The sequence below is a fragment of the Amblyomma mixtum genome, chromosome 1, assembly GCF_055824585.1.
Source record: "Amblyomma mixtum isolate Tamu chromosome 1, ASM5582458v1, whole genome shotgun sequence".
Classification (NCBI taxonomy): domain Eukaryota; kingdom Metazoa; phylum Arthropoda; class Arachnida; order Ixodida; family Ixodidae; genus Amblyomma; species Amblyomma mixtum.
In genome coordinates, this window is record NC_143012.1 from 208,165,218 (window position 1) to 208,188,062 (window position 22,845).

Below are 22,845 nucleotides of genomic sequence, written 5' to 3' on the forward strand. Positions count from 1 at the left end.
TGGCGGCGATCGCACGCGCTCAGTGCCTCAGAGATTGCTAATTTTTCTTGCGATCATGAAGGCCACACAACCTTGCTAAAGGTTGCGAGCATTTGTCAAGAGATGGCGCCCTCTCATCACGCCAGTGACTCTACCTGGTGTCGACTCTTGTTGGCTTGTTCTCACTGGCGTCGTTTCTTTTTTTTTTTTTGTTTGCGACTAGGTTGGCGCTTTGTCCTAGTAGTTGGGACCCATGGTTCGCGTACTGGTTGCCCGGAGAGTTGGAGTACACAATTTCGAAAGAACAGGCTGATCAATGCACACGTTTGACACATTAAATTATTTTAATAGTGCGTGTTTGGTGCCCTTAGCGTTTTTAAACCTAGTATTCGATTGTAACACAAGGGTTGACATTTCCTTTCTACTTTTGGTAAAAAAAAGACTCGTTCCATTTGAGTAAATGTGGTAATTTTGCTCAATAGGAAAAAGGAATTTTTTTGTCGATAATTTTGGTCACAGCTGCCGTGTAACTGCTGTGACATCTGAATTGCTGGGACGCCATGATTGTTCTAAAACTGATGGCGTCTACAAGATGATAGACGCTGTAGCCTCATCTGCATAACAAATGAAAGTTTGAAGATAGGCTATGGAGACACATTAGCACCTCTGTTGTCTGTCTTGGAAGTTTTTCTTAATGTTGAGTGCTTTCTTTTAGGCACAGTTTTCACCACCTAGCCCAGTAGTAATTTAGTTTGGAAGAATAATTTGTTTGTTCATTCTGAGCAGTGGAACAATCAGTGGTTGTTTCACTCGCATGCGCCGATGCCTCTTGATAGTGAGAGCGATGTTGCCATAAGCACTGGCGAGTGGGATGTTGTTTCCGCTGGTGTAAGTCGAGCAAAATGGAGTAAATAGTTTGAGTGGAGCAAATAAAATGGATAAGGCTAAAAAGGGATATTCAAAATTCCGCAGGTGCGCTTTCCCGCGTAACTATGGTGGTCAAAGCACTATGGCTGACCATGCGTTTCCAGCTGAAACAAAGCAAGAAGGACTAGTTTTCTGCTTGATTCTTCTAAAGAATGTCTATTGCATTCTATCCACACCCTTAGCGCCTGTCCTGTAGCTCTTTCATTTTTTTTTATAGAGAAGTCTGCCTTCTTGTCTTTGCAACATTGTTATGTGAGAAAGCGCACTTGCAGAATTTTGAATGTCCCCTATTATTGGGTCGCAAACTTTTCCGCTTTATATGTGGAGGAATGTGAGAAATTTCCTCAGCCTATACTTTCTAGATGCACACCAGTCAATAGTGCCCCCGGAACCAGCGTCATGGTCTGTTGTAGTCTTCAGGTAGCCATTCCAAGCTCGCGTCGCCTGTCATAGAGTTGGCGAAAACTGCGCTAGCTTTCATTCTGGTGATCATTTTTTTTGCACAACACCGCTTTAATGTGGGGAAGCGAACCTAGTTGGCGTTGGACTTGCCGTCGCTACATCCTAGCGATCCGTGCAGCGAAGTCACCGTAACTGACCTCTGGCACTTTTCTGCAGCCTCCACAATCGCTGTGATTCACTCTTTTCCATCGAAGGTCCTTCCCAATTGCTGACCTTTCACTGGCTCAATTACGCTTCGCCGGCTTGAGTTTTTGGTGAAGTGTCATTTACGAATTTTGGCTGTCACGAACTGTTTTACAAATTTATCTGTTTGCTATAATGAGGTTTGAATGTGCTTGCTTTGTGGCAGACCGTGCTGATAACCTGTGGGAACTGCGGGAACTTTTCGCACAAAAACGTGACAGCAAGATGCACATGAAGCCCATGAGCAGCTGGAATGTTCTCCAGCTCTTTCTATGCAGTTTTGAATGCGAATGAGTTGGTTCCCCCCGCCCTATTCCACTATTTTCATTTGTAAATTCAAATTCCATCAGAGCTAACATTTCGCCATCCAAACTATGCAAACTTTCACCATCCAAACTGCTTTTTCTTGGAACATGGTAAAGAAAAGTGCCCTGCGCAAGGCAAATGCTGCAAGAAGTGGGATGGCCGAAACCACTTCGCGTGCGGGTGTCATCAACGGAAGCTAGACTGCAAGAAGCTAGACTGAAGGGCCAAGGATGCAAGATAAAATGGGCTGAATTAGCACAGGACAAGGGTTATTTCCTTGAAACGCTCAGTCAATGCAATTTATGGCCATGACTGCTGGTCAGGGACTGTTGACGTCACATGTATCGTCATAAGATGTAAAATAAGATACCGGAGCTAACTGTCGTGTCATGCTTGAAGTGACGCTCAGAAACATAACTACAGAGCTAGCACAAGATTGCTGCTCTACGCTGTGGTAGTTTTTCGAGCATACAGAAAAGGCAAGCTGGAATATTGAGCTTCAGGTCGCTAGTACAGTGCAGTCTACCACGGCGCTATTCTTTGTTGTGGAACAAGCAGTTCCTGTTACGCTGAGTGGCAGCGTAGTTGAGCTTAGTGCTGATTTGGCCGTATTAACACTGTGGACGCCTCGGAAACTACGGAAGGAATAGGAAGATTTGGATGTGTTTTCCAGTGGCTGGGAGAAATCAATTGTCTACCACATGGAACTGAAACCCGAAGGTCGAGGTGCCGTCATGCCAGCGAGGTGAACCGAATCAAATCAGTGTTTATTTCTCTTTGTACAAGGCACGATGCTGGAGCAGCCGCAATATGCTACTGCTGCCAACAATTTGACCATGCGACTGCGCCAGCTCATGATGGCGCAGTTTGTTTTGTGAGTCTCATTCACAAAAGAAAACCACAAATGCGTTTTGCAAGAGGGAAAGCATTCGGCACGAAAGTCGCTAGTACGGCTGAACCGTACTGCTGCTCAAGCACAGCATGGTTGGAAATGAAGAACCAAGTGCCCTGCATCTATATTGCTGCCGTCGCGGCGAGCCGAACGCTGAGGCCTGCTACTCAGGAGCTACAAAATGGCCCTTCCTGCAGCCAAGCGACCGGAAATTCTCCTCTTGCTGCACACCGCTCATGGTGAAGAAAAAATGGAGGTAACTGCCAGAGAGGCAATGTTTGGCCCAGAATGAACGCAGACATCTCAGCTGTAGCTAAGTCATGTGCAGCGTGAGAAAAATAAAAGTGCAGGAACACTGGTGAGCCACGTGATGCCATGGCAAGTCACTGGGCTTCTTATTTTCCACCACAATGACCAGTCTTATCTAATCCTCGTGGATTCCTACTTGTTCTTTTTTAGATGTTCAAACACTGTCAACCAACAACAGTAGCAGTAAATAGTGCGTGCATGCTCGTCTTCGTGACTCATGGAGTGCAGGCAAAGCTTTGTAGTGATAACGGCTCGTCTTTCAACAGCACATGCTTCCAGTCTTTTGCTGCACAGCTTAGAATTGCCATGTGGACTGTTGGGAGAGAGCAAAATATGTTTATCATCAGACAAAAGGCCGCTTACTTGATACCGCTAGGGGTACACGTTAACATGACAGTGCGCACACTTACATGTTTTCTTTTTCGAAGGGAAAGAAAAATGAGGTAAAAAGAAAAATTAACATGTCGGAGACTTAATACTGCAGTCTCTCCGGTAGGGGATAATGTGGTGCTCTATGCAGACGGTTACTTTCTACGAAGGGTGTCCTCAGGTTGTAAGATCTGCCATCTGGTCACGCTGGGATACCGACTGCAAAAACTGTCTCTTCAGTTGAGGACCCAGGTGGCATTTTTTTGAAACAGAGATACTGTCTCGTGCGTTGCAGCTGTTGTCCAGAAGATGCATCCGATGATTTGGAAAGACGAAGACGGGGTGGCAGTGCTCTTGCGAATTTTGCCAGTGCTACGCTTTTGTGTGCTTCGCCGACCTGATTCCAGACTGTTGCCGTCGCCGTTCCCGTCGCCCCAGTACCTCGTAATAAACCCCCCGTTACTTTCCACTGTCTGTAAGTAGGGTGTACGAATGAGGTATGCCTGCACCTTGTACAACCACAGCTGGAGGCCATGCTTGTCCGTCCGGTTGTAGGCGAGCCGCTGCTTTTCTGTTGTCATGGAGGCGATCGCGCGGTCCGCGGCTCAAAGTGCTGGGGGAGAACCGGCAATTGCATCCTTGTTTGCCGAGCAATCTACCTTTGAATGGGCGACTTCTGTTGCTCGTCCCTTGGCATGTTTCGGTATTCCAGCAGGTCTCTGGGAAATTCAGTGTTTGCGAAAGGGCACTTCATCAGCTTTTTCGCCTCCTGCTCTGCACGCTCTGCCGTACTGTACCAGGTCGAAAGTATGGGCATGAGGGATTCCGAACTGCGCAGAAAGACCAGAAGCATGCGCTGTTCACTGGTGGGTCATTATTACTGCACAGCTTTGCTGGGATTCCATGAGTCGCGAAGATGAGCACTCACATATTGTTTACCGCTGCCACTGTTGTTTGACAGTTCTTGAACCTCTAAAAGAACAAGTAGAAATGTGCGAGGACTAGGTGTCTGGTCATCATGATAGAAAACATCAAGCCCGACAACTTGCCAAAGCAGGCCTGGTATCTCGTAGCTCAGCATAGGCAGTATAGTGTTCCTGCGCATGTACTCTTCACATGCTGCACGTGACTTAGCTAGAGTTGAATGCGTTCATTCTGGGCCAAAACATTACCTCTCTGGCTCTCATCTTACTTTTTTATTCTCCATGTGCGGTGTGTAGCAAGCAGAGAATTTCTGGTTGCTTGGCAGGAAAAATGACTATACCATATAAACTTGTGTAAGGTACGCATCCTTTGATTTGAAGCAGCACAAGGCCGAAAGCCAAAGAAGAGAGCAGAGAAAGAAACGGACGACACAGCGCCGTTTCCTTCTCTGCTCTCTTCTTTGGCTTTCGGCCTTGCGCTGCTTCAAATCAAACAATGAATAACCAACTCGCCCATCAGCTTGTGCGTACGCATCCTGTTTCCCCCAAGGGAAATATTGAAAAAAAAATTCGTATAAGGGCCGCACCCAAACATGACCTACGTGGGAATACCGTGGAAACGCAAGTAAGGGCCCCTCCTTTTTTTTTGTTTCAGATTCGAGGGCCAATTTTGGGGTGCGGCCTATATACGCGATGTGCGAAAAAAGTAAAAACACACTGATCGGGGAATGAGTGGCAGTTATTCTAATTTCAGTCACTCGCAGAGTGTTTCGACTCTGAGCTGGTGCTGTGCTCTGATGCACACACACTCATTCCAAAAGAAGCCACGCAGCATGTCCGCTGTCAACGTGTAACCATTGTTCCGCAATTCTGTCACATAGCAGAGGAGCTCTTCCAGTCCAGGAAACTCGTATGGCTTGCCTCGTAAAGCTTGTCATGTTCGAGAGCTAACTCCCTCCTTGTAGCTATTGAGATGTTTGCCCATCGTGCTAAAACTGCAACGCTCTTCGTCAGCACGCGAAAATTGCAACTATAGCGAACTAACACGCTAATACGCCAAAAAGCTGGAGCTGGCGATACTGACGCTGATGTGGATAGTGGGACCTCGCAGTGGAGGAAAAAGTTGGCGATGATGATGACCCGCGGCCTCAGGCGCCTTCTGTGGACGGCAATTGGAAGCTCCTGTGTGTGTGCGCGGCCTTCGCAATCAAATGCACCGTTTCTCGCAGCTGGAGCTGATCGCGGAGACCACGGCGCGTGCATTTAGAGGCTATTCCCGCGTGGTTCATGGAAAGTTCGGGTGCAGCCCTTGCACGGATATTTTTTTTAAAACATTTCCTTCGGGAAAATGGGTGCGGCCCATACACGGTTGCGGCCCGTACATGCGTTTATACGATGCAAGACTTTCGGGAGACCACGTGAAACCATTGTCAACGGATGGCGCCTGAGGCCGTGGGCCATCTTTTTCCTCCACCGCGAGCTCTCGCTATCCATATTAGCATCAGTATCACCAGCTCCAGCTTTTTGTAGGCACAGTAGTTTCGGTAGCATGTTAGTTCATAGTGGTTCATATGTTAGTTTGTAGTTCGTATTCCTATTGGTGTACCTCCCTTTAATCTCATTCATGTCACTTCTAGTAAACCAAACAGCTAACGCTTGTTACTTCGTCTTCCAGACGGTAACGGAGTTTTTTTTTCAACCGATCGCAAAGTGGCGCTGACAAATGGATATGTTAGTGACAAAAACTGCATTACGAAGTTGTTCATGGTGAGAAAAACATGCCGTTCCTTATGGTTTTGTTTGTGGTGGTGGCACTTGCATGATGTCAACTCTGCTGGGGCACAGCCCTTCTGGAGTCGAAATGTGGCCCATGTAGTGAACTCTAGGCTGCAGGAAATAGCGCTTGTTGTCTTCATTGACAGCAAAGCCAGCAAATTTGTCACTTTTCTCTCGCAACGGACCCTAAAAGGGACATCCTTTTTTTTTTCTCATCGTGCAGTCATTGCACTGTAGCTGAATTTTCCTTGCAGCCGAATTACCGGTCTTTTTTTTTCTTTCCCGGACAAATGCAGCCCGCTTTATCCCCTACACTGGCCTCTCATTTCCATTGCAGCCAACCTACAGTGCCTTTGCACCCGAGCAACGCCACCAGTCCAGGTATGAGGCCCCTCCTCGGTTCCAGAAGACCGAAGGCACCGTTAGCGGCCACAAAGCCAATCCCAGCACTAGCGGGCGGCACGAGGAAACCAAGCCCAAGACCGCGTCCTCCGTTGCGGAGCAGCCGTCGGTCAGTGAAAGCCCCAAACCATCGGAGGGCAGCAGTAAAAGTGGCTGGGGCGGTCTTAGCAACAGCTGGGTGCCTTGCGTTACGAGAACGGTGAAAAGTGCTGCCGAGCATTGGGAGTTCGACGTCGGTGGAGGAGACACAGGTATGCGCCACCTTGCATTCTCTTTCTTTGTAGCCGCGCTTGCAAACACAGCGAGTGGAGTAGTTGTACTGGTTCCTGGTTCGCTTCTCACTGGGCTGTTGTTTCAGCACGCGACATGAAGATCTTTAGCAGGTCGTGACATTGCGTAGCTCCTCAGGCCACAGTGAAACCTCGTTAGCTCCATCTCTGTTAGTTCTGAAATGTGAGCAATGCAGACTGCTGGCATGCTGCCATCCAGCGCCCATGGTCTGTGGCGTTTGAGCACCTCTGGGTTCATGGTGGTTAGGTAATTTGGCTGTGGTTTGGGGACTGTTCAGTAACTAATCTTTCGGATGATTCGTACTTTTTCTTAATTAGCTAGGTTTTACTATACATTTACACGCTCGCAGAAATGGCAACGCATTTGTTTCACAAACACTGAAATGTAGCGACAGGTTTGGGTGCGTGCACCTGAAATGTTACCTTCACCATTGAGTTGCTGCTCGTTTTGATCGTTAAAAGTGGGTCTTTGTTTAGTGCTTACGGGAAAACCAATAACTTGCTTTGCTTCAAGTAGTTGATTTGGCGAATGGCGGGCTGATTATGTTCTTTGTATGAGTTGCTGGAACTGTTGCATCTTGCTGGTCTGTTTAGTTGCGTTAGCAGTGGTTGGAATGCTACAGCGACCCGCGCCATTTCATTAAGCCTGCTACATGCAGCTAGAAGTCGGTGGTGTTTGATGAAATTGCGTCAATGCTGGGCCAAAATGCCATTCCAGCAACCACGAAATGTGGCGAATCTGAGGTGGCCGCAGGTAACCATTGAAAGTGCACGGGCATGACTCTGGTTTCTTCTCTCAGTGTGCGGCAGGAAAGATGACCCAGGGAGTCTAGCTTCGCCCCGTTTCACTTGCTAGCCCTTTCTATCTACTGCTAGTACATGGCGTGCATGCTTTTTTGCACATGTGCCTCGACGATGCTGGCAATATTGTCCGAAACGAGCACAACGCATGGACATGCAAAAAAAAGCAAAAAACAACAAATTTCTTCTGAAGCGCCTTATACAGCGTTGAATTTTAGGCTTGTCAGAGTCGCTCACCATCATCACCAGTCTCATAGGGTATGACCGCAAATAAGCGCACCTAGGTTGATAGCCATATTTCATGGAGCTCATTCACACCTTGGTAAATTTTTCTTCAATGACGAGGTTTCTGTAAAATGTGTTTAGCTTTCCTTTGTAGCCATATGACGGAGCGTGGATGGATGCTGAAGAGTAATTATTCCCTTAACTGGCGCCGTCGATTCCGAGCTTACGGTTTGCCTGCCCAGAACCACCACGTAATTCGGACTTTCGGGGCTGAAAATATTTGTATTAGCAGGATAGATTTTTATAAATAGACGCATTCCTGCTGCAGCACCGTAGTAATTCTATCGAAGCAGAATGCCCGTGCTCATTGCAGAACGATTGCTGTGTCTGGCAGGCTGTTCATTCATTGCAGCTTTCTGTAATTGACGTCCTCCAATCACAGGAGGTTTGAGGGTGCCAATTAAGAGGGGATGCGGCTTTCAAAAAATATCAGAAGCAGAGAGTTGGAGGCAGACAACCCTTGTCACACGGGCGTGTTACCCGCGGTTACTCCACTAAACACGGTTATCGTGAACAGAGCTCTGCGATCTCTGCTTACGTCGTTAACAGAGAAGGTAGAGTGCGAAAAGCGGACGAGCTGGCCCGCTTCAAGAAAGCACTTTCTTCGCACTAAGTCACGTTCCAAGAGCAACGCATCAAAATAGGCAGTGTGTAAGTGCTGCGTGACAGCGCTTTTATGCAGCCTTCGATCTCGTCCGATGGCGCAGCAACGTCCCGCAGCGCTCAAGCTACGCATTTTACCGCCGTTACGCTGAAAAATGTCCGGTCCCTGCCGTATCGTTGATGTGCTTAGGTGACACGTTCGCAACGCTCGGAGCACTGTAATCCGTGCGCGTACAGCAATGGTGCCGCCTGCGAGCGCGGCGGACGACGGCGCTCCATACTCCCTAGTTGTCGCTAGGCCTAACTTGTTTCGCATCGAAGCCACAGTGGACAGCGCTTTTGAATTGACCAATGCTATAATGAATGCTCTACATATGGCGCTGCCTTACTGACAACCTAATTGTTTCGTATTGTTTCATCTGTCAGACAGATGGAAAGTGCTATCATCGTCGGCTGGGCTCGAAATCGTCGACAAATTGCACCGGCAAGTTCAGGGTGCAATCATTATGCGGGGAATAACAAAAATTGAATTTTGCCAACAAAATTCGGGGGTGCGATCATTACGCGAGTGCGATCATTGTGCGAGTAAATACGGTATATCCCAGAAGATTTTCCCTGAAAACAGCCCAAACGTGACGTTAACAAGTATTTTTTGTGATCGTAGGTAGCAAAGAATTGGCTGCGATCTCCGTGCAAATTCCAGTTTTCTGAAAAGTGCATTTTGACCAGACTGCCCGGCTTGCAGGAAGGATACAATGACAGTGGCTTCATGGATTGTCATGCGGTTTGTTGCATTGTGTTCCTGGATAAATTGTTTATGTAATATCGTTACTGTACGTCTGAATTACTTTCTTATTTTTTGTCTGTCACTAATTTGACATGATTGTAATGAGTGCATATGCAAGCATGGATATAATATTTTGTGTAGAAGATACCGAGGTTGGTAAATATATTTGGAGAATGTCATTGCATAAACCTTTTGCTTTGGCTACAATTCAGAGCGACTCTAGGCTCCCGCAAAACTGTCAGTCCAGGCTTTCTGCAAGCTTGTAGCAATGACGCACATGAAAGTTTGTCAAAACTATTGGAGATGTATGAGTGAGAATTTGTACTTATTCATTTAGTGCACTTTCCAATAAGCCTGCCAGATTTCGTCGCTCTACACCAAAGAATAAAAAATTTGCTCCGAAAGCCGCATCCCCCCCCCCCCCCCCCCAACACCGTGATGCTGGATTGCAGTTGCATGACAATTTTTAAATCTGTCGGGTTTTATTTTAAGCTTTAAAAAAAAACAGTGCTAAAGCCAAACTGAAGAACTGGGCATTTGTCAGCATTATCTGCAGCTTTCACAAATAAAATTTTGCACCAAATTTAACGAAACAAAGGTTATCTAATTGTCTGCTCGGGTGATGTTGCCGATTTCGTCACGAGCGTTTTTCACCGTCGCAGCTACCAGCAGAGTAGCAGTGATGGGCATACAGTACTTGTCCAGTGCTTGTTTTGTTTTGTCAGGTTCAATCCTGGCCATTTGGATGGAGGAGAAATGGGAGGGGCATTCGTGTGCTGTGTGCGTTGTCAGCGCATGTTAAAGGGGCTGCGAAACACTGCTAGATGGGATGCCGGCTATACTTCAGGTGGATTCTTTTTCACGCAGATACAAGCAAACAAAATGCTGCCTTCAACTCTATTTTGGCGGGGCCACTGCCATTTCGCTCTCCCAATGACTGCATTGGGAGGGGACCAATCAAAGCAGCCTATCTGAGCACGTCTCGGAAGTTTGCACTCCATGGTTGCCTGTTCGCTCTAACTCGTTCTTGCCAAGGCTGGCAGCTTCGTTTCCGTGGATACAACAACCATGTGGACGCCCAGCTGTGGCCAATCAAAGCAGTATGTCTGAGCACGTCGCGGAAGTTTGCACATCATTGTAGCCTGTTCGCTCTAACTCATTCTCGCCAAGGCTGGCAGCTTCGTTTCCATGGTTAGAACAACCATGTGGACGCCCAGCTGTGGGGTGCGCACGCGCTTGTTCGTTGCAGAGTGAAGCTGTGAGGTGCATAGACCGGAGGTGAACACAGTTGTGCCATGTGTGTTTCGTGGTGGGCTGTGTGGGAAAGGCGGCGTTAGCGGTGACCACAACATTCTTGCCCAGGGGACTCCCGTTGGAGCACTCCTGGACCATCAGCGGCAGCCGCACAGAGTGGCTGTGGGGAGCCAGCCCAGCCAGTGGCAACAGTCACGGCTGCCAAGAGACTGGGCAGCACTCGGGCACCAGAGACGCCTGCAGCGCCACCTACGCCGGCTGTCACACCAGTCGTCACATCCAAGCCAAGCATGCCCACAGTAGAGCCGGTCCAGCATCGCTTCAACCCTTTTAGGCAACCCTTGCAACTTGACTTGATCCCATCGTCCTCAATGCTGGAGGTAACCGCCAGCACAGTTCCTGTCCCTGTGGCGTCTACTTCAGCAGCCCCTGTCGCTTCTACTTCGGCAGCCCCTGTGGCTTCTACTTCGGCAGCCCCTGTGGCTTCTACTTCGGCAGCCCCTGTGACTCCTCCTACCCCTGTTTCCAGGGAACTCGGTATCTCATTGCGGTCATCAACATCTTCTACCACGACTCCAGCCGCCTCCCAGGAGCTCGGCATTACGTTGCATTCTCTTAAAGCTGCTGTTGACAGGGCGCTAGCCCACTTTACCTCGCAACAAGTCCACGTGTCAGCCACCCTGCCTGCCCTTGTGGCAGCTCCCTCCGTTTCCAGGGAACTTGGCATCGCGTTGCAGTCCCTCACATCTGCTCCAAAGTCATTGACTATCTCTACTATCTCTCCCTCTCTGCCGGTTCATGTGTCCGCTACAGCACCTGTGAACCAGTCGACACTGACGCCTTCTCCTTCGGGCCCTGTGAGAAAGTCGCCAAGTGAGTGTCGATATCCGCCGCCAGGTCGGCCGTGTTGCTTTAGCACGCTGGCTATGGCAAAGCCGGGATCTGTTTTTAACTCTCTTTTAGTAGTTGGCTTGACAGTGTGCCAATTCTCAACTGCAGTATGATGACTTGTGCCTTGAGCAAGTCGCCTGGTTATGGCTGGATTCTGACTTTGGCTGTTGTAAATGTACAGAGTGGCCAGGAGTAGTGGAATTTCTTAACTGAATTGGACAGTTCATGGCTGTAGATATGTGACTGAGCACATCCAGATGTGCTTGCCATTTGGCATTTGACATTGTTGCTGCTATTTTTGGAGGTGTGCACTGTCCTGAAGCAATGTGTCGTTAATCTAAGTGTTAAGAGTGAAGGTTAATAAGCTGTCGGAACATCACCCTGCATTCCATTTAGTACTCAGCTTGCAACTCTGCCAAAGCTGGCATGCTTACATGTGCTGCTATGTTTGCACTTAAATGGTAGGCAGCCAACAGGGTGAAATAGCGAACTGAAAATTCGATCAAATTAGGAGGAGCAATAGTTGCACCGGACTACCATGGCAAAGCGTGTTTGCTCGTGACAATGTCTATGCATTGCGAGTCGGCGTTTAGCATTTCGTTTTAAAACAGAACGTCACTGTTACGGTTTTCATGGAACCGTGACCAAAGCAGCCTTACAGCTTAGTAGCCGAATTCAGTTCGGAAAACTTCTACATCATTGTCTACCGCTCGTGCTTATCGGGAATTCGAGAGGCTTTGTGGCTCTCTCGAGCAGCTGTGATGGAAGTCAGTGGCGAAAAGAGTTATAGTGGAACCGGTGCAGGGGCAGCATGCGTGCCACACTGCTTTAGAGGCTGCCGCTTCATTTGTGATGTACCATGCGGCAATGCTGTCAGAGTTGTTATGTAGCAGCCAAGTTTGTATAGTATTGATTTCCATGGGAGCTAGAGCAGGACTGGCTGCAGCACTCAGGAACTAACATTGGGGTTCTACTGCATGCTCGGATATATTGCCACGTATCATTGTAGTGTTTGTTCGTTCACGCTCAAGGCTGCAGGAAAGGGCTGTTATCATTTTTGTTCGTGACGCGAGAAGCGACCAGTCTAATCTCGATTAATCGCAGCCATGAAAGGCTGCATCTAGGTTTTTCCAGATTGCTGTAGATGATCTTGTCCTGCTACCTGGAAGTTTCCTTGCCGGCTTTAAATTGAGCGATGCCGCGAGCAGCGGACAGTCGTAGTTCGACGACCGAGGAGCACGTTTGTTGCTTACGCCGCCGCCGAGTGATTCAGTTATTTTGCGGGCGCAAGTCAGCCCAAATAAAGAGCTTCGTTTCCAAGACTGGCTGGTGTCTTCCTGACCACTGGACTGCCGTCACTACAACGTGACATCTGGTGGAGGTGCTGGGTAGCCTTCCAGGTACCGGACAACCCCTGCAAGTCGTGACACCAGCCCTTTGAGTTATTCGCCGCAAGACCTGACTCCAGTCTACCACGCAGCCTCTGGAGCCTCCAGCCATGACTTACGCCGCAGCACTGCGCCGTCCTGTACCTCGACGACGGGACCCAAGCCCCTATCGCCCTTAGCCAGCTGCGCTGGAGCGCAGCCTTCTCGCCCCAACTCGCCCGTCCTACGAGCGTCGTACACGCACGAGGAAAAGCGTCGAGTGGAGAACACCCGACCAGCGCCGCCCACAATGCTTCCACTGCGGAGAAGCCGGTCACATTCTCCGGTACTGCCCATACAGGAGAATGGGCATCCGAGCGTTCCCTTACGACGCCCCACGACCCCGACCGGGCCAGCGAGCAGCCGAAATCGAGGATTTTTTTTTGCGTCGGGAAGGATACTCATCGCCGAGCCGCCTGTCGCGTTCTCCGTCGCCATCGTCACCGCGCTAAGTATCTCCTAGCCGAGGCTACGCAGTGCGTGGACGCTTCCCCAGCCCGCGAAGGTTAAACTGAATAAAGCAGCCTCTGGAGGTGAGGTTGCTTCTGAGCGCAAGAACTGAGATCCTCCATCGACGAAAACAGAAGACCATGCCCCCTACGACGACGACGACCCCTACGACAACGACGACCCCTACGACAACGACGACCCCTACGACAACGACGACCCCTACGACAACGACGACCCCTACGACAACGACGACCCCTGCGAAGACGACGACCCCTGCGAAGACGACGATTCCTGCGAAGACGACGATTCCTGCGAAGACGACGATTCCTGCGAAGACGACGATTCCTGCGAAGACGACGATTCCTGCGAAGACGACGATTCCTGCGAAGACGACGATTCCTGCGAAGACGACGATTCCTGCGAAGACGACGATTCCTGCGAAGACGACGATCCCTACGACGATCCCTACGACGATCCCTACGACGATCCCTACGACGATCCCTACGACGATCCCTACGACGATCCCTACGACGATCCCTACGACGATCCCTACGACGATCCCTACGACGAGATCTACGACAACCGCGACGACAACCGCGACGAGATCTACGACGAGATCTACGACGATCCCTACGACGATCCCTACGACGATCCCTACGACGATCCCTACGACGATCCCTACGACGATCCCTACGACAACCGCGACGAGATCTACGACGATCCCTACGACGATCCCTACGACGATCCCTACGACGATCCCTACGACGATCCCTACGACAACCGCGACGAGATCTACGACAACACCGACGACGACGATGACACGGCCAGACTAGAAGCTCTTAGCGCTGCCCTTAAACCTTATTATGGACACTAAAGGACTCGAAGTTTGCATTCTCCGTGTTTAATTTCATTTTAAAGCATCGAGACGATGCTTCTTTGGAAGGGGGGTAATGCCACGTATCATTGTAGTGTTTGTTCGTTCACGCTCAAGGCTGCAGGAAAGGGCTGTTATCATTTTTGTTCGTGACGCGAGAAGCGACCAGTCTAATCTCGATTAATCGCAGCCATGAAAGGCTGCATCTAGGTTTTTCCAGATTACTGTAGATGATCTTGTCCTGCTACCTGGAAGTTTCCTTGCCGGCTTTAAATTGAGCGATGCCGCGAGCAGCGGACAGTCGTAGTTCGACGACCGAGGAGCACGTTTGTTGCTTACGCCGCCGCCGAGTGATTCAGTTATTTTGCGGGCGCAAGTCAGCCCAAATAAAGAGCTTCGTTTCCAAGACTGGCTGGTGTCTTCCTGACCACTGGACTGCCGTCACTACAACGTGACAATATTTTTATCGCAGCCCGCACCTAGGCTTCGACAAGTAGATGTTATATGCGAGAGGGGCACGCCAAGAGTCAAAAATGGGGCATATAGTCGCCTGAAAGCAGCTGCTAGCAATGGCCACGATTCAGCTTTCTGCTTGCAATACTAGGTTGTTCAGGGCCTTCATTGCACTGTTTAGAGGGCACTCTATCGTTTTTTGGGCTTGTTTCATTAGTCCGTGCTCTATACGTGCCACAACCAAGCACTTCGCAGCGTGAAGCTCGTGTGAAACGTTGACAGTGTGTCAGTCTCTGCAGCGAAGGTGCAAGCACGACAAAACTAGCACAGTATGTGAAGTCCCAGCAGTGCTGGCTTTTGGTTTGGCACCATGAAAACAAATGCGCTTGGGCTGGAGGTTCACATTCTTCCTTGGTTGCTTGCAGCAGTTGCTTATGGATGCAGCAGAAATGCGGCTTGGCTCCGTTCTAAGTGTTTCGGTTGCTCACGGCACTTGGCGCACGGGCCTTTGAAAAGTAGTCGCATGCTCTGCTGCACCAGCTTCAGCACAGTCTTGGTGCCAGTGTTGCTGCCCCCTCTCACGATTCTTCCCCGTGCCATGCTAGCATCCGCAGACACGCTGCAGCCGAGCCGACGGAGTTCGATTGAGCCGGACCCGCTGACGCCCAACTGCCAGCTGGTTCTGGCGTATGCTCGCCGCGAGGGCCTTCAGCACATTTACAGCACCATGCAGCGCCGGAGCCAGCACAAGAAGGGCCCCCTGGTGTGGCTGGCCGTGCTGCGGCTGGGGGACCAGAGGTTTTTGTCATATCCCGAGGAGACGGCCACACCCGAGGAGGCCAAGGAGATCGCAGCTGCGCGGGCTGTGGCGGAGCTTCGGCTGCACCCAGAAGGTGGGTGGCCTGGCGGTCTTTTGGGGGGGAAAAGTGGCTTATTGAGAAGGGGCTCTTTGTGAACAATAACTGTAAACCTCTTTTCAACCAGGTAATGTGGGTACTATTGGGGGAAGCTCACTTGGTGTGTGTACCATGTGGGTTACAGGCCACTGCCATGCCACTTACCAGCAGCACCTGCTTTTGAGGTGGACATGTAGGCGACCATTTTTATCTTGTGGCATGTTTGTTGGATCATTTCAATCCATGGTGCTCCTGTTTGGCGGAGATGCCAGGGGGCACTGTGCACCTTCTTTTGTTCCCAGCCAGGTAACATGGCGTAAACACTCTAGTAGGTGTGGGACTTTGCGTCATGGAATTAAAACCATCGTCGCTGTGCGGAAGGAACCCTCTAAAAACTGACACCATAAAAGGTGGAAAACTGCACAAGCAGTTCCCTTTGCAGCAGTCAGGCGCCTCTAGCATATGAGCGTCACCCAGCCGCCTAAACAGTTACTGCACCACCATATCGTAGCAAGGCTTCTGCTCTTCTCTATTCCTGTGTTTTTTTAATGTACAGTAGAAACTCGTCGATACATTCCTTGCTCAAATGCACAGAATTGAACCCAACTCAGTGAAAATCTGCAGTTGCCAGGCACCCACTTCACTTGCGATTCATGCTTGCCCTGCCACTTGCTTGTGCAAGCGTTTATTATGTATAGCGAGGCTTTGTGAGCTGCTGCTGGCAGGTATTTTAGTTTGAGGTGGTAATGCTTGCTACTTTCATCACTGGTGCTGCGCTGCGCGATTGGATGGTGCCGTGTACAGTCATTTGCTTCCATGTCCTGCGCAGCTGCTGCACAAGTCTACCCAGTCACACCGGCCTCGTCTGCTGAGGAGGTGGCCGCCCTGGTGAACAATATAGCAAGTGTAAGTGTGGTGGTCCACAAAGCTGAGAGTAGCACTTGTAATTATATAACGGATTTCAGCACTGGCTTGCGTACGAGTTGTTTCCTCTTGAAACTAGTCAAAAGCCTCCTTGCCCCGCTCTTGCCCTACAGTGTAGGCTTTTTGTGGGGAGGTCTCTGACTGATTGGGGCCCAGTGCATCTAATACACATAGGGAGATGTTTTCTGAACCTAATGTGGTGGCTTGGTGGATTAATTTTGACTACTGAGCTTGAGGTCGACGCCTAGGCAGTAGCGATGCAAAACTATCGGTAGTTGAGGCACTATCGAACTATCGATGGTAAAAAAGACTATCGATAGTACTATCGATAGTTAATATTTTCGATAGTACTGTCGATAGCCATATCGATACTTGTTATATATGGTACTATCGATTCTATGAAATCAACCACGTGTACCCACTGCATCCTAAACTTGGTTTCTCGAGTGTGTGCATGGTATGGAGGTGATGTAATGAAGTGAAGTAGCAGTCACTGACCATAGTCGAAAAAAGAAAGACGTTTCGAAACCCGTACGGGTTTCTTGTTCACAGTGAGCAGGACAAGAGCGGTGGCGAATTTATATCCGGAGAATGTGACGTAAAGATCGGGCGTAGATGCCTGGCATGGGGCCAGCGTTCTTGTTTAATGTTGCTTGTGTTGTCTGGATGAATAGCGATTCCAGCAGAAGGCGCGTCGTCAGGTTTCTCTCCTTAGATAAGATGGAGGCATTGCCCCAGTCAATCTGGTGGCCAGTGTCGTGAGCATGACCCGCCAGCGCATTTGTGGCATGCTTTTCGTTTTTCACATCACGTTGGTGGTCCTTTATGCGTCTTGAGAACTTCCCTGTCTCACCGATGTAGGCATGATTGCAGTTCAGGCACGGTATTTTGTAGACGACTCCTGGAAACTGCTCATTTGGTAGTCGGTCTTTCACATTCATTAGCTGATTCCGCAGCTTGCTGACAGGCATGTGGGCCACGCGCAAGTCGTATTTTGAGAACACACGAGACAGCGCTTCGCTGATACCAGGCATGTATGGAATGCCTGCTCGTGTTCGATACGTCCTACAATCAGTGGTAGCTGGATGTGCAGCTCGTTCTTGTATCTTTGATATGAAGCGGCTCGGATAACCGTTGGCTGACAGTTCTTCGTGCACTCTTTTTAACTCCTTTTCTAGATCTTCTTGGCCTTTGCAGACACGTGTCGCACGTTTGGTCAGTGATGTGACGACGGAGGCTTTGTGCGCAACTGGATGATTTGAATGAAAATTTAAGTACTGGGCTGTGTGCGTAGGTTTTCTGTACACCGAGAACGAAAGGCGATTGTCCCTCCGCTCGACCAGGACATCCAAGAAGGGAAGGCGGTTTTCTTGCTCAAACTCGGCCGTGAACTTCAAGCTTGGTTCGACACTGTTTAGTTCATGTAGAAACCGCGACGCGTCCTCTTTCCTTAATATGCAAAAACAGTCGTCGACATACCGGTAGAAGACCTTGGGTGCTGGAGTGAAAGCATTCAATACCTTGTCCTCTAGTGCTTCCATGACGAGGTTTGCTGTGGTGACCGATATGGAAGCGCCCATCGCAGTGCCTTGGGTCTGTCTGTAGAATTTTGAATTAAAGGAAAAATACGTATTGCTTAGGCAGAGCCGTAGCAGTGTGCTCAGCTCTGGAACGTCGAAAGGCGTACGACTTGCCAGATTGCAGTCCTTCTCCAACGCTTCCTCGCACGTGGAAACGGCTAGGTCAACCGGGACACTGGTGAAGAGTGCCGTGACGTCGAAAGAGACCATTACGTCCTCTGCGTCCAATTCCAAGTCATGCAGTTTCTGAACAAAATTTGAAGAATTCCCAATGTACGTCCTAGTCTTTCCGGATAAAGGGCTGAACACTTCGTGGAGGTACCCCGAAAGTCGATACAGTGGCGACCTTGTGAAGTCCACTATCGGGCGTAGGGGCACTCCAGGCTTGTGGATCTTCGGTAGACCGTATATAGCAGGAGCCGAACCATTCGTGCATAGGAGGCGGTAGTAAAGTTTCTTGTTATCCGGGGGCACGAGCTTAAATAGGTCCGCCAGCAGTTCTTATAATTTCGTTTGCAATCTGGCCGTAGGATCGCGTGGTACAGACAAGTAGGTGCCGTCGTTCAGCAAACCGATCATCTTGTCATTGTATTCACTGCGGTTGAGCAGGACGGTAGCATTCCCTTTGTCTGCCGGTAAGATGGCGATCTCCGGGTTCCTTCTGAGGTCGCGTATGGCTCGTTTCTCAGCCACAGAGAAGAGGGGCTTATGCCGCCACTTCGAGAGAACGCCAATGGCGCGAGTGCGGGCTTCATCTCGGACGTTCATAGGTAGCAGGCTTACCGCACGCTCAACCGCACAGATTACCTTTTTCTTTTCTGGTGGGCGATCTGTATTAAAGTTCAAACCGCGGCAAAGGACAGAGGTTTCTGCTGCGCTTGGCTTGTAGGAGGAGAGGTTCACCAAAACCTGTCTTTTGTTCTCTTTTCTTGGAATCCGAAGAGCATCAATCTTCTTCTCATGCGATGCCTTGCAATGCCGTTCTCTTACCGCTGCCGTGTAGTTGGCGTGCAGTTGTACGTCCGGAAAGCGCTCGTCCGGAAAGCAACGTGATGTGAAAAACGAAAAGCATGCCACAAATGCGCTGGCGGGTCATGCTCACGACACTGGCCACCAGATTGACTGGGGCAATGCCTCCATCTTATCTAAGGAGAGAAACCTGACGACGCGCCTTCTGCTGGAATCGCTATTCATGCAGACAACACAAGCAACATTAAACAAGAACGCTGGCCCCATGCCAGGCATCTACGCCCGATCTTTACGTCACATTCTCCGGATATAAATTCGCCACCGCTCTTGTCCTGCTCACTGTGAACAAGAAACCCGTACGGGTTTCGAAACGTCTTTCTTTTTTCGACTATGGTCAGTGACTGCTACTTCACTTCATTACATCACCATGCCTGACCAGACGGATTTCCGTCGAACTCTTGACGGTATGGAGGTGATGGTATGAGTAACTGACAGGAATCGCCCGTTTACACGGCCTACGCGTCAGCGAGCTCTACGTTAGCGTGCAAATGTCCTAGCTGCGAAGCATGAGTGTGAAAAGCATTTCTGCAGTGGTTACGTCAGCAAGAGAACATCTGCAGTGCGCGATAGTGTCCTGTAAGGCAGCACAACTTTTGCTACTTTTTCTTTCGTCGGATGCAGTTCCAGGCATTTTTCTGAACTGCGCCAGTGTACGTTAAAGAACCATAGCTGGTCGAAATTTACTCGGAGACCTCCACTACGGCATCCCTCATAGCTTGAGTCTATTTGGGACGTCAAACCTCATGAGACCATGAAGCCAATCAGGTATCTCAAATGTTTTGGTTATATCGCTGGCCAACAAATGCATAATATCAATATTTCTACTATCCATAGTCTTTCCATCGATAGTTCCACTATCGGATAGTAGACTATCGATAGTCTATCAATAGTAGCACTATAGATAGTTCTTTTACTCTATTGATAGTTTCAAATCAACTATCGATACTATCAATCGTAATTTTTTCTATGGTTTTGCATCGCTGCTAGGCAGTCTCATTCTTACAGAGTTGTAGTTCCTGAAATGCAACAGGCCATTTACTGTGCTTTTCAGTGCACATTTAAGTGCCCAGTCATCATCATCAGCCCAACTTTACTCATATCCATATTTACTCGCGTAATTTGCGCACTTATTTTATTCTTTAATGATTCAAAAAGGGGGTGCATAAGTTACGCAAAAATTTTGTGAACACGCCCTAAAGAACGCTACAAAGGTCATAACGTGCAGTTCATATTGCATATTGCTTCCGGGCGAAAAAAGCTGACTCCAGATATGACGCATACCCCCTCCCGCCCCGCCCTATGCGCAGCTCAAGGCAATAAACATGCGACAATACAATCGCGAAGCCAGCAGTCCGAGACGAATGGCTGGCTGAATAGGAGCAAACCGAACAGCATACTGTATGGTAGTTTTGGATTCCGGCACACGCACAACAGTTCTTCGGAGAAAAGCGACCGGCAGTGCTAGCGATCCGGGTACACGGCACGCAGTTTGTCCCCTCGCCACTCCCAGGTTTCGCAGCTGCTCGTAGCGAGGCAGCTGCGCAGATCTTCCCAAGGCTGCCTTTAAACTTTTTTTTATAAACCCTGTTAAAGAATTAGGGGTGTGCAAATTACGCGAGTGCATACGGTGATCTATCCACATCAGGACATAGGCCTCTCTCCCTTACCCCTCTAATTAACCCTGTCCTGTGTGCAAGCTTTTGCGCATAATCCAGACATTCAATGCCACTATCTCTCCTGCAGATGGTAATTGGCAAGCCCACAGGGATTCTGAAGGAAGGCGTTGGACCCCTGTATGAACAGACCTTTGGGGAGCAGCTGCCTGCGGGATGGTTTGAGCACGTCGCCAATTCAGGGCGTGTCCAGATTGAGAGGTGCGTTTTCGGTGGTGGTGTGTGCCAGTCTGTGGCACGGACTGTTGTCTGTTGTGCCGTTTTGTCAGACTGCCGCTGAATGCCCTGAGAATGCCCTGAGTGTGGTGTGAAGGTCGGATGTCATGTGAGAAACATGGAGGAGTGCTTGGGGGTCATGATTTCTACCTATGTCCCACAGTGAAGGCATCTGACATTAAATGCCGTGGGACAATAAATGAGTCTCACTGAGCAGATTGTAAGTGAAATGCAAAGTAGCCATTGTCAATATAGCTTGGGCATAACTAAATTCGAAGGGGTATTTATTTGCTCAGTGAACTAACTGTGGTGGAGGGTGTTTTAGGTTCATAAATGTTAATGCAGCTTCTAAAAGCACTTTCGCTTCCTGTGCCTGATGACATGCTAGTGTTGGCAGTCAGCAGCTTCAAATGAAGATCATTTTGGGTTTGGTATTGTCGGAAAGACTGTTCTTGTAGCTTTGGGCATGTGCTAAGCCAGACGTGTGAAATGCCTCGCCATGACTAAAATGACGTGTGAAGCTTCAGTGATTGTAAAGGGCAGTATGGTCGAAACAGTGCCAGGGTCTTTCTGTGCTGGCTGAGTTAGTCCTTGGAATACAAAAACCAATGTCGTCATCATCCAACGGTGGAAGTGCTAGCAGTGCCTCTAATGCTTGTCATGTTGGAATGCCTGTTAAAGGCGTGGGTGAAGGGATCTGCAGCACGGCTATGTATAAATTGGGGAGAATTTGTTAGATGTGTTTGGTGAGGCTATACCCGATGGGTGCAAGCTGTACTTGTGAAGAGACAAAGCGTTTGGCAAACTATTTTTCAAATTGCCAATCTCAGCTCATGAAGCTTGTGTTTTCATGTTCATGGCACAGCTGCGGTTTTTTTTTTGTGTTGACTGAGGAAGGTTTGTTGTGACATGAATACTGAGATATTTGCAAGATGATGACATTGTAACTGGATGATCAGCGAGTAGGTTTCTGTAGAAGTTGATGTGATTGTTTGTTGCATGTTAAGTAAAATCTCGTTACAAGAGACATGGTTACTAGAGAGACTTGGTTATAAGAGACATTTGAAAGTGGTTTGGTTGGCTTTCCTATATTTGCCGCGTTAACATCATCACATACAAGAGACATGGTTGCAAGAGACGCTCGGTTATTAAGGACAACTGTTTTTGGGTCTGTAAATTCTTCACTATTTAGAAGAGACACACCCATGCAACGCGGCCGACATTGTACCAACTCGTATGCGCTGCACTTTTCATTTCCTTGCCTCGATTCATGTCACGCATCACGTAGTTGAGATTACTGTCTCGCTGCACCAAAATTGCGATATCACAGACTGTGTCCTCATTGAGAGATCGTGAACTTCCTCCTCAGCTACTTCACTGTTACAGCCCCGATGATGTATTCAACGCGAATGAACTTATTTAATCCAACTCCGCAGTGTTTTTAGAATTTTTATTGACGAGAGACCTTGGTTATAAGACACCTTTCTCGAGTCCCTTGAGTGTCTGTTGCAGCGAGGTTTTACACTGCTATTTGTTCATGAAGTAGGGCAGGAAGTTTAGCAGTGAATTTTTTTCCCGCGCTTTATACCTTAGTGCATCCACTACAGTTAAACCTGGATGTAACGAACCTCCGTATATCGAACTCCTCGATATTACAATGTTTCTCAATTCGCCAACGCAGCCCCCATTGAAGCGCGTGTATTTGAGATTTCCATGTGACGAGGGTGTTGCGGCGGTTGACTGATATCAAGAAGTGGCTACGCCATCTATATGTTAAGTAGTGCTCAGTTACTCGGCATTTGGTAGAACCACGCGAATGTTTCGCGACTGTAGAGCACAAACTGACATGCGAGGAACGCAGATCACAGCGAGCGACCGTAGTTG

The 22,845-nt window shown here is 49.0% G+C and overlaps 1 protein-coding gene across 6 annotated transcripts in view; it reads left to right on the forward strand.

Moving 5' to 3' along the window:
* LOC149370683 (tudor domain-containing protein 7A-like) overlaps nucleotides 1–22,845 on the forward strand; it is a 239,297-nt gene that overhangs the window by 174,123 nt on the left and 42,329 nt on the right. For 5 of the 6 annotated variants that reach the window (XR_016286141.1, XM_089562860.1, XM_089562864.1 and 2 more), the window contains 5 exons: nucleotides 6,464–6,779; nucleotides 10,657–11,421; nucleotides 15,249–15,536; nucleotides 16,369–16,445; nucleotides 20,816–20,946. Coding sequence is in view for 5 of the 6 variants with exons in the window: in XM_089562860.1 (XP_089418986.1) it covers nucleotides 6,464–6,779; nucleotides 10,657–11,421; nucleotides 15,249–15,536; nucleotides 16,369–16,445; nucleotides 20,816–20,946 (1,577 nt within the window). In the remaining variant the exon portion in view is untranslated. The remainder of the gene's footprint in view (nucleotides 1–6,463; nucleotides 6,780–10,656; nucleotides 11,422–15,248; nucleotides 15,537–16,368; nucleotides 16,446–20,815; nucleotides 20,947–22,845) is intronic. The other variant, XM_089562887.1, reaches the window with a different exon arrangement.